Source organism: Filicampus tigris, chromosome 2 (assembly GCF_054856515.1).
Source record: "Filicampus tigris isolate MCC_2025a chromosome 2, RoL_Ftig_1.0, whole genome shotgun sequence".
In the NCBI taxonomy this organism is placed as follows: domain Eukaryota; kingdom Metazoa; phylum Chordata; class Actinopteri; order Syngnathiformes; family Syngnathidae; genus Filicampus; species Filicampus tigris.
The window spans coordinates 6,282,911-6,294,728 of NC_141218.1; the positions used below are offsets into that span (position 1 = coordinate 6,282,911).

The 11,818-nt window shown below is 44.0% G+C and overlaps 1 protein-coding gene across 3 annotated transcripts in view; it reads right to left on the reverse strand.

Moving 5' to 3' along the window:
- Positions 1-11,757, reverse strand: part of mpdz (multiple PDZ domain crumbs cell polarity complex component) — a 29,307-nt gene extending 17,550 nt beyond the window's left edge. For all 3 annotated transcript variants that reach the window (XM_086017848.1, XM_086017847.1, XM_086017846.1), the window contains exons 1-16: positions 11,603-11,757; positions 9,367-9,453; positions 7,773-7,939; positions 6,052-6,171; positions 5,719-5,858; positions 5,275-5,425; positions 5,034-5,156; positions 3,893-4,084; positions 3,695-3,812; positions 3,417-3,505; positions 2,535-2,745; positions 1,430-1,507; positions 1,235-1,317; positions 1,015-1,161; positions 777-947; positions 77-250 (exon numbers count right to left, since the gene is read on the reverse strand). In XM_086017848.1, coding sequence (XP_085873974.1) covers positions 77-250; positions 777-947; positions 1,015-1,161; positions 1,235-1,317; positions 1,430-1,507; positions 2,535-2,745; positions 3,417-3,505; positions 3,695-3,812; positions 3,893-4,084; positions 5,034-5,156; positions 5,275-5,425; positions 5,719-5,858; positions 6,052-6,171; positions 7,773-7,939; positions 9,367-9,382 — 1,980 coding nt within the window. In that variant the 5' untranslated portion in view covers positions 9,383-9,453; positions 11,603-11,757. The remainder of the gene's footprint in view (positions 1-76; positions 251-776; positions 948-1,014; positions 1,162-1,234; positions 1,318-1,429; positions 1,508-2,534; positions 2,746-3,416; positions 3,506-3,694; positions 3,813-3,892; positions 4,085-5,033; positions 5,157-5,274; positions 5,426-5,718; positions 5,859-6,051; positions 6,172-7,772; positions 7,940-9,366; positions 9,454-11,602) is intronic.
- Between the last annotated feature and the right edge of the window lie 61 nt (positions 11,758-11,818).

Here is an 11,818-nt window from a genome sequence, read left to right on the forward strand (position 1 = left end):
GCCGGGTGAATAACGTGTCACCAGATGCAGGTTTAAAGTCAACTCAAAAGAGAGTCCCGAGTTTTTGTCTCCTCACCTGGTAATCGAGAATGCTGAATCCCAATCCTCCTGCTCCTTTCTCCAGCTCAATATTCTGGATCTCCAGCTCCCACATGGCCAAAGGAGAGCCCGCCACCTCTGGTATCAGATCCTTTGCCGCTTCCACCGTTTCCACCGCGTCCACGCCGCTCGGGCCATGCATTTGTTTCGGCTGGAAGGGGAAAAAAAAGCTAGCTCAGTCTCTTGTTTGGGATACTTGGCCTTTGATGAGATGACATCATAATAAGCCAGGAGAATGCTTTGAAGTGTCCTATTTCCAGTCCGCGTGGTTGACGGCTGCCGCTGAAGTGTGTAATTGGAGTCGTGCTACCTTTTTTGTCAAACCTTAATCCATCACGCTTGGCAGCGTGGAGAACCAATGGAGCGACTGACAGTTCAGGCTAACCTAATCACACGTTGACAGGCTACACTGTCGAGGAAGACGAGGACACTTGAACCTTTAATATGGCACGGCATCTTCATTTACAACCTACGTTCCTCCGAAAAAAACCAAAAAAAAAAACACCCATAATCATTCCACCAGGAACCTCAACCATTCTGACCCATTAGGGCCACTGTATGAAAAAAAAAAAAAAATCAATCCGCAAGTGTTGTCCATTGTATTGGCAATCGCTTCCGTGCCTTTGAATATTTTACCACCATAGTCGAGTCAAGCACGGTAACATGAAATCAAGCACCTTTAATTGCGATCTGGCAGGTGAAGCTTCCACTTGAGGGTTTGAAGCGTCAATGTCGGCCTGTTGGTGGGGGGCGGGTCTGCAGCATGTCATGTGCACACGGAGGGGCAGCTCCTTCAAGATTCGGACCACCTCCTTGTGGGTCTCACCGATCAGGGATATCCCGTTGACCTGAGACAAAAAGGGATCGATATTCAGATCGCAAGCCGTCGTTGCGCCGTGAAACGGTTTTCACTACCTCTACTAGTTCATCTCCACTGAATAGTTTGGCGCAGCGGCCGACGGGTCCTTCGGGCAGCACGGAGCGGATGTAATGATGGCCGCCGTTGGCTTCCAGACTGATCCCCAGGCCGCTGCTCTCGCTGAATTTCTCCACTTGAGCCACCTGTCCAAGCCATCATCATTTCATTCCATTTGCAAACAAAATAAGAGATATTCAGCTCTTGAAAAACACTTACGACGACTTCATTATTTGCACCCAGAATCTCTTGCCACTTTTTCACAAGTTCCTCTTCCTGGAAGGCGGCCGGAGTTGTCGTTCCTTTAGGGAGGAAACGGTTAACGGTGCCAGCTAATCTCGAACAACAGGCGCCGTTTGAGTGTTTGTAATTGTGTTGCTAGGGTGTTTGATGCCCCCTCCCGCAGCCTCCTACCATCTTTCTCTTGTGTCAGCTGATCTACAAGCAGAGTGACGGCTGGTCCTTCATTCATTGTCGTCGGCTGCTTTTCATCTGAGCGCACAGGGCACAACTAATCAGAGAGAGATCAGATCGACTGCTTGAAAGGAACAACGTGTAACTGTTGCACTTGAGCGTAACGTCTTAACGGGACTGCTGTGTGATAACAAACCTGGATCACCTACTTTAGTACCTTTTATCGTTTGTACACAACCCTTTGAGTAAAAGCTGACAGAATACCACCAAACAAAATTACCACTAAAAAGTATTACTCGATACTGAAATTATGATGCTCGCAAATGTGCTTTATTAGTGTGAAATGTAATAATATATAACTGCCTAAAAGTGGACCAACCAGGACACACAAAATGTTTGGTTACCACTAGCGTTAGCGCTAATGTTACTGTCGAGAGTATTGAACTGACTTTGCAACACACTAAATTAGCAGCCAACCCTCCCCTATTTGCGAGGGCGCTGACCCCTGCCCCGAATAGAAAAAAACATCTCTTACTTCCCCCCAAATGGTTTGCAATTGCCTATTGATCCCACAAGATGGCAGCAAAGCACTACTTACATATAAATGAAACTACTCAACCCACTTCAACATATGTCCCTGTCACAATGAGTCAGAGCAGGGGCGGAGCAATCTCACTGGGTGGGCCTGGGAGATTCATGAAAAAATATACACTTCAGAATTTTTTGTGAATTATTTTAGAATTTGTGTTTCGTTGCGTTCTTTTTTATTTTATTGAATATTAAGAATGGCATAAATGTGATTGTCTAACGAAGATCAAAACTTCGTATTATTCAGGTTGTCATTTTATGTGGATATACGATGTGTCGGGACAGGAGGATTGTGCTCAGTGAGAGAAATATTCAGGCCCGCCCTGATTTTTCCAGGCCCACCCGTTAGCCACGTTCTGGCTCCGCCCCTGAGCCAGAGCAATAACCGTTTTGGCGAACAGACAAATCCACAAAGGTCCAACTGTGAAGATGCTGCAGTTCACTTCACTGTATTCTTATGAAATTAGAGCAAAAGTAGGAAGAACCAACTTTCCTTGCATACACAGCCTTAGTCTACCTTGGTCTGCTTCCGTCCGTCCCTCCATGTCCAGCTCCTCCAGGACGACAGCGGATGGTGGCAAGATGGTGACGACAGGGGACACAGCGGGCGGGATCTCGTCGGGCCGGAAGCCCCGGCGAATCAGCTTCAGGTGGACGGCCTGCCCCGTGTGTCGGAGGACTTCCACGGCCTGTTGGTTGGTGTATCCCTGGATGTCCACGCTGTCCACCTACAGGGGCAGCGAGTGGGCGGGAGCCGGCGGAGTCATACATCGACATTGTGAGTGTTCTACTCTGTTAGCCAACAAAATTATGATGAAAACATCCCCGTTTGCTATGATTCACTTAATTAAGTACCAAGTAAAAACAAGAAGATGCTCAATAATTAAAAAAAAAAAAAAAAAAAAAAAAAAAGTAGTTACATCCAGTCAGGGCTCATTTTTAATGTATAGTCATTAAGAACGGGATGGCTCATTGTGTTTAATCTTTTATATTCCCAAGAAAAATGTGTCATTAATTGTTAATTCCTCAAAATTATGCAAATCCACAGACGGAATGGATGAATTGCTCCCTGTTGATAGCTCAGATAAAACATTTCCTGCATAGCCTATACTGTTAATAATATTAATGATATTAATTAGGGTTAGCGGGGAGGCTCCGTCCTTGAGCCCTAGATGACTAAAGCATCCGCAAAAGGTGAAGTAGTTATCAGATTGATTTTGAAAAATTATTAAAAATACAAGCAGAAAAGGCCTGTTAGGCCACCAACATGAGCCAAGTTGCGGTGGCCAAAAAATTGGGCTTTTTCACCCACGTTGCGGGCCCCCAAAAGGCGAATAATTATTTGGAAAGATGAACACAGCGATTCCAAGAGGGCCTTTGTGCTCGCTGAGGTACTTACGGCCACTATCTGGTCTCCCACGTGAATACGTCCGTCTTGATCTACAGCACTGTCTTTTGTTATGCTCTTGACGAAAATACCGGAGGGCTCTGAGGAAATGAAATGAAAGACAGAATAGTTTTACCCCTCCCGCGTGCTTTTAAGCATATTTAAACTTCTTCTGACAAAAAGTACTGTACTCCATGGTATTGATAAGCAGAAAATTTCTGCAACAGGCCGAGCGGATACGTTCCATACGTAAATCTGCAATAATTGTTGATTCAGTCAATATTGCTCACCTGAGTTTTTATCCCCAACATAACCGGCAATGGTGATCCCTAGTCCCTGTGCGTTCTTGATGAGGCTCACGTCAAACGCGCCTTCTTCTTCTTCTTCTTCTTCTTCCTTCTCCTCGCCCTGTGAAAGGGTTGAATAATTTTAGCACGGGGGGGAAAGCCGTACGATACGGCGAAAGCTGCTTTGAAATGGACCCCGACCGCGTCCGCCGGGAGCGACGCCGGCGTGGACGCAGAGACGGAGGGGTTCTCGTCCACGTGGCCCCGAGTGATGACCAGCTTCACCCGGTTGCCACACTGTCGCAGCACCTGCGCCACCTGCTCGCTGCCCATCCCGTACAGGTCAGTGTCCCCGATTCTTAGGATGTGGTCGCCGCTTCTCAGGCGGCCGTCCTTGAGGCCCAAAAGAGTTCAATTAGGGAATCACCGAAGACCAGCGACGGGCAAAGTTTTTTATTTTATTTTATTAGATGAGATTAAAAAAAAAAAAAAAAAAAAGTTAAATGTGTATTTAATATATGTAGCATAGTTAATTTTGATAATAAAATAACTCATTCTCATTTTAACATTGTATTATTTCCAATAAAAATGCCTTCTCGTGTTTTTCAATGAATTCGATTAATGAATTTAATGAACCACAGTTGTTTAATAAAATAAATACAAGTTAAGTCTAGATTTCAGATTGTTTATTTTACAAATGTATCATTTTTTTCCAATACATAAATGACCCCCAAAAAACAGCTAAAAAAAATCCCAAAAGAAGAGTTACAATTCTTTATTTCTAAAGAAATCAATCAAAACTTGTTAAATGTAATTGCTGATTTATTTTAATATAAGTTTTTACTTAATAATTTGCTATTATTTACAATAGACCAGGTAACTGATGATGATGACTGTACTGGTCAACACATTTTTAGTTTTTTTTTTTTTTTAAATCAGAGAACTTTTATAATATCATAATCATATAATATGTAATATAGTAATATATTTAGTAATATATATGAATAAAGGGTTAGCTTCAGCAACAGGTGGAATCTTTTTCCGAAATGTCTTACAATGCATGGTAAAACCTGTATTGCACAAGCTTTATGGGTTAAACTTGAAAATATGAAATAAAAATATCTCAAAAACCTGATGTACTAGAAAAATCCATTTTTTAAAATCAGCATCAAAAATACTTTTAGGGACACATAAAGCCATCTGTGATTAAAAATTTGCTGTTGACCAATGTTTTTTAGTTCAAAAAGATTAAAAAAATATTTATTTTATCAGCTACATGAATGTCATTTCCAGAACACTTGCGATTACAAATGCAGTTAAGGTTTGAATGAAGTGTCATTACCTGGTCGGCGATGCCGCCAGGGAGGATCGTTTTCACAATTACGCCGGTTGTCTTCCCTCCAACGATACCAAAACCCAGACCAGTGCCATCGTTGACCAGCTCGATAGTCTCCACATGCTGCCACTAGACCATCACGGATGATTAAAAACCAAACGTTAGCACGAAGCAATTTTGAACAGTTCCTGCCGTTGATCAACCGAATCAGTTAGTGTGTGTGTGCGTGTGTGTGTCGGACACTTGCCAGCTGGGGTATGGGTCCCCGGGCCACGGTGAGCTGCACCCTCTCGGACGCCCTCTGTAGGATCCCGATGGCCTGCTGGTGGGTAACCGTCTGGTCCAGAGGCTGGCCGTTGATGGCCAAAATCTGGTCGGCTTCCTTCAACTTGCCATCGCTGCAGTGGGGCGGGAAATAAACCTCATGTTGCAGTGTCCTCCGGACAAAATGAAAGAGGAGTGGGGAGCCAGTAGTGATATTTGGCAGTTTTTTTGGTTTAATGGCCAATCCATGTAAAAAAAAAAAGCCTGGCCCTTGGAAGGACTCTTGGAAATGGCCAAATTGAATCTAAAATGGCTGCCAAAATAGTCGGGGTCTCGATCAACATGTCACCCAAATGTCATGTTGCGAATGGAAACTGTCTGATGGGATGTCAAAGTGGATCGGTGTGACTTGAGGGCATTCGCATACCTGTGAGCCACACTTCCCGCTTGGATCTCCTGGATGAAGATGCCGAGCTCCCCCCGGTTCTCGCTCTTCAGGCCCACCACGCTGAATCCCAGACCCCCCGACGCGGGCTTCTGCAAGTCCACGTTTGCCACGTAGCGTCCCTGCACATTGTGTCTACATTCAGCATCACGTTCAAAAACGTATGAAGCTACTTTGGCCGGGGTCTCTACTTGTTTACTCGTGAGTCACTTTCCGTAGGTTATTTAGCCTTCGGAATTCTGCTCGTGGGGCTTGTCTTTTAATTGAAAAGACAAAAAAATGAAACCGATTCAAATCAAAAGATGGTGATTCTACCTGCGCCATAGTCTGAATAATCTGATCCAGTTGATCACATGTCGGTTTGCCATCGTTGATGTCCGAGGGCGCCGCGTTGCTGCCGTTGTGCTGCGCTTCTGTGACGCGATCGCCACCGCCCTGTGAGGAACAAACACGCACGCGCATAAATCTCATGTAGCCCATTTACCGCCAGCCGTTGGAACTCCGATCCAAAGCATTTCAAAGCCGACATCTACTGGCATCTGCTTGTCATTATGGATATGAAGAAACTTGAATTTGACGGAAGAGCTGGGCCTTCTTCCACCGCTACCCATTGGAAAATGGACTTGACAACTCTGTTAATCAGTGGCCGTAAACAGTTTCCAGTCGACAAATATAAACGTCCTCAGCACTGAATGAGTTAAACAGCGTTTCTGTCCGGATGCTTGGTGAGTGCTATGATTTTCCAGTCCAAATATTCCGCATCCTGAAGCTCGTTATCCCCCATGATTAGCCGCATCAAAAGCCGCCTAATCCTTCAGAAGATAATGGCTGCTTTTCCCACAATGGCTCTAAGGCTCCAAATATAATATTTCTATTATCATTGCGGGCCATCTGGATGCCTCAATGTGCTTTGTTTTAATTACCTCTGTGACAGATGAACTGAAAGAATGTGGCACAGTACGTAAAAAAATGTATTCCCCACCAAAGGGGGGAAACGTGTCTATGACCCAAATGAATAGACTAAATATACAAGTATTACATACTAAAGGTTTGTTAAGTCCTTGGCTGGAAGTGGACATTGGTCAGAATCACTGTTCATGCCTTTGTTACAAAATTACCATTGAATAAGTTATCAGGTTATCTCAACACAACTATTCCATTCTAAGAAGAGATGGAAAGGCCCTATACTGTACACTAGAAAAGCTACAAAATGTAACCCACAAATGCTCATAAAATACAACAAAATCTATACATTTAGAATGTCCTTCCTGGCAGGGAAATAGTCGCTCAGCCCCCCTTTAAGGTCATTTGTGTGTCATTTGCCGCACGTTACTTGAGAATACCCCACAGGCCTGGCTGGCGTTAGCGTAGCATGCTGCTAAAGTGCATGCGCTTTGTTGGTCAGGCTAACTAAGAGGATTAAAGTTCCAGTCTGGTTCTTGCACATTTAACCAATTGTTTCCGCTCCACTTCACACACAACCAGTGGCCTCTTTTTTGTTGTTGTTGTTGTTGTTGCCATAGCTACGCGGGCTGACCGAGGCCCGGTGGCCTGCTTTCCAAGTGTTACTTTGAAGGAATCCAAACAACGCAGCTCATTGCTCATCTCGTCTCAGAAGTGGCCCACCCTCTTGCCTCCCACCGCATTGCTCGCATATTTTCATTCGGCTTCCCGCGGCCACCTTAAGAGCTATTTGCTTGCTACGTTAACGTTCAGTTCTCTAAGCAGCGAGACTAGCGGGAGACGTTGTGACTTGTGCAAGATAAGCATGCGCCACTCGGATCAACAATTGTTCAAGGATGATAAAATCGTTCCCTTCTTTTTCAATGTAATGCTGCCGTCTGGTACAGTCTATGCAGTCGTTGGGCCATCTGAAGCCTTGTTTCTGGAAATGAAGCAGGAGCAAAGGGAGGGGGGCAGAAGGGGCGGTGACCCCCCCGAGTATGAATTGCACACAAAATACTAGTTTGTGGCCAAGGAATACACGTTGTCAATTCAAGTCCTGACCCCCTCCCTCTCCCGAACGGAGCGGTCACCTGGTCTTTGAGCTGCTGCACGGACTTCTGCAAGGCCAGGATCTGGTGGAAGAGGGGGCTCTGGAGCACCGACTTGAGCAGGCTGAGCTTCTCCTCGGTGGGTACCTCCCCCCGCTCCTTCAGCTTGGCCTGGAGCCGTTCCACCGCCTGCAAGGCACGCTGCGTGTCTGAGAGCCGTCCGTCACATATTTCAGTGACGGGCGGGGAGAGAAAGAGGACACAACGCGACCGCAAACAAAAATTCGGAAAGTTAGGAAAGAGTACGGTAGTAGTAAACAAATGCAAAAACAGGTGACATCAAAGCACAAGCACTCTTCCTAACGATTAAAGCACATTTCATAAACCGTCACATTCATTATCAATCAATTAATTGTCAATAAAACTGATATTTACAAAAATTAGAGCCAATTCAAAGAAACAGATGTAATTTTCAGACTCAGCAGACCAAAATTACCACGAAACAATTAAAATGCTTTTTTTTTTTTGGTCAGTGTTATCAAATTAATCGATAAAAGTTTTGAAAATTGATTCATCGTTTTGAGACTTTATTTAAAATTGTCCAAATCCTTTGACTTTCAGCTTCTCAGCAGTAAATATTCTCAGATTTCTCTATTCATCTATGAAAGCAGACTAATTATCTTTGCGTTGAATCAAATTTTGATCAACATTTTTTTGTCCATTTTACACACCAAACCAGTAGCTGAATCATAATTGATTAATATTTGTGCATTTTCTGCAATTTTAAAATAATGTTCTGTTTTTGAATATAGGATTGAACTTTTTTTTTTTTTACTACTCAATTCATTGATTAATCGACAAAATAATCAACATATGTATTGATTGTTAAAATAAGTGTTAGTTGCAGTCCTACTTGTAAGACGTTTTTTTTTTGCTTGCAACAAGCAAAAAGAAAAAAAAAAAAAATAATCAAGCGGCACCATTCATGTAGTTGTTGTATGGAGTTCAGGTTTTCAGTAACGTTCGTGCAGTCAATCTTATCCCTGTCTATGAAATGGACCTCGTCTTGAGTCCCCGATCAGTCGTTGGCCGCTTATGTGTTTTTCTTTTCAACATGGGAGAAAAACAACAAAGTTTCCAATGCTTCGGAGCCCTTTGGCAAAACGGTGGAAGCACATCAGGAGGAAATGAAACAAATCTTGTGTGCGCTTGCCAGAGCCGGCGGAAGCCCCTCATTGGCAACGCTCCACTGTCATGTGGACAAAAATGAAGCAATTTCCCATGCTCGCCCACTGTGACTATCACCTAAAGGGGCATGCGCGGGGTCTCAAGTGAGGATTTGTTATTTGAACAAAGGCAGTCGACAGCACCCCGGCGTCAGCGTGTTTTTTTTGTTTTTTTTTCCCCCTCTCTGGGACCTACACAGGTAATCTTATTCGAAACACATTAATTGGCCGCGCTTGAGCGGGCAGACAAAGGTTTGCGGTGAGCGGAAGGCGGCACGGGCGCGTTGTGTCCGCGGTAAAGTTAACATTTGATGGATGGAAGTCAACGCTGAATGGTTAGGGATCATCATTTGCCGCGCAATGACTCCATGGAGTGCATTAGGCTTCCATTAAGAATAGTATCGACTCACCCATTGTTTCAATCATTTTTACAGCTCCAGCCGGGCGGGATTTCTCCCCATTAGAAGCAATTTCACACTTGATCCACTCGTCAAGGCCTGGAAAGCAAAACGGAATGTTAGTGGCAACAATGGGAAAGGTTTGGTTGAGGGCGCGACATTGGCGGGAGGAACTGTTCATCGGGTCATTAGCCGAAAGAGACAGTGTGGAGTCAGTGATGACTGTATTCTGTGTCACTTTATGAAATACGCACGAACATCGGCAGGAGCGCTGCCTGGAGTCCCTGTTCATACAGTTGTTGGCTGGTCCTCGTTCCTGTAATACACATTGACTGGAGTCTCTGTTTGTGCAGTTGTTGTCTGGTTTATTGCCCTTTTCCTGTCCATGAAGTCGACATTGGCTGGTGTTCCTGTTTATACAGTCGTCGGCCAGCCCTATCTCTATTATTACCGTATTATACGTACAACAACCACAGCGGCGATTTGTGAAGATGACTTGCTCTTTGGAGATACTGTATATCATCGAGCCACAACTCATTGGATTGATACATTGCTTTTGTTTGTGTTATGTCATTGTAACGCCATTTTACAAATATTATTTGCTTATTTTATGGCTTATACGATGGCCGCATCCAATATGGCGGATGCGCTGATGTAACGGGCCAACCGGGGTCAACGGGTGTCTGCTGTTTAAAATGATAGTCGGACCAGCCGAAGATGATTCGGTGATTACTATTTGGTCCGGCCGGGTGTAGGCGGAGGGCAATAAACGGACCGCAATTTTTTGTAAAATGCCCAGCTCTGAAAAAGAGCCAACCGATGATGTCGCCACTAGGAGATGAGTTTGCGTGTGGTTCGAATGACCCCGCACCTTTTGTCATTTAAGTCAGCCTGAAATGCAACACTAGGTAAAAAGTGCTTTCATGAAAAAATATATACAGTATACTGTATACAAAAAAAATAGTACACTGTACACCCAGGTTTATTACTTCTTAACAGGAATTCAAACCACAAATCTAACATAGAAGTTGGCAACCTAGGCATCCTATCTTTATATGATTAGGGTGCATGCATGCATCTAACTTTAGAAGTGAGTTATTCATTGAATTTACTGTAATCCAAAAGTCTGTCTATTGTTAAACTGTACCCTGTATTATCAAAATGTTTTAAAATATATATTTTTTTATTTATACCACACAATACTTGCCATGGTGTTTTTTTTAATCCTGCACCTAGTAAAACATAAAAAAACCCGAAAACTAGTACTAAAACTAAACTACAGTAAAACTACGTGTTTTTAAAAAAACTAAAACTAATCAAAACTAACTAAGCTGCCCTGAAAACTAATGAAAACTCACTAAACTTAAAAACCAAAACGCAAAACGAAATCAAAACTAACCATAATTAAAATTCCAAAACTACAATAAACCTATTGACGTATTCATCCCTGTATAGGCCTGCATACCGAACGTGATCAGATAGGCTGTGATAGGCTTTTGAAGATAAGAATGGCCATCCATCAAACGAAATCACACCATTATTCATTTACTGTATTTTAATGTCATTGATAAACAACTCAACATTAATATTTAACAACACAAAAATAGTATGGGGGCCTTAGAGGAGCGATCTGAATCACAGTAATGCAGTATACGGTTCTGTACTTTAGTCCACGTTGTTTTGCATGTTTTTTGTTGTGTTTTTTTTCTTAGGAATAATGATGCGAAAAAAAATAGTTACTTGTGACATCTGAGGATGGCAACCTAACAATGATCCATAGAGGACCGTTTACTCATTAGCTCGCTGCAGGCACGGTACTTCAGTCCGAAACACGACGTTTGATGGTTTCCTTCAAGTTTTCCCAATAAACGATGACCACCGACGCGTGCTTGTCTGTGTGCTAATGTGTACAACAAACAGCGTTTGCTCGGCTCGAATGTTGCATACTAGTAAGCGAGGACAATCCGCTTTTCTCGACTCCTCCTCCTCCTCCTCCCCCGGCCAGAGTCTCATCCGATCCGGGGTGAGAAAAGCAACAGGCTGCCGTGCAACAAAACTCGGGGCCAACTTTGACCGCATTGCCGCTACTAAGCCAAGAAACCGAGTAAAATTACTTGACACAATCCGAGTAAAATAGCAATTGAAACTCATTCGTCGTGTTGGCGGATCAAGTCTCGCGGCGGCACCAGAGCGAGAGCCGCATTCGAAAATGCGTATTTTGTACATCAACCACCGAATAGCTACTTACATGGAGCTTCGTTTCCCCCGGGGACGGTATCCAACGCGAGCTCGTGTCGTACCACGGCTAACGGCTCACTAACCCGGGCTTAATAAAGAAAGGGGGCGTAGCGTAACCCGATCCTGCTGCGGTCGCTCCGCTAGGAGAGAAACAGACGCTTCAGCAGGGGCGGAGGGCTGAGTCTCTGGGCTTAAGGCCCCCCCTGCTGGCGGCCTTCACTCCCTG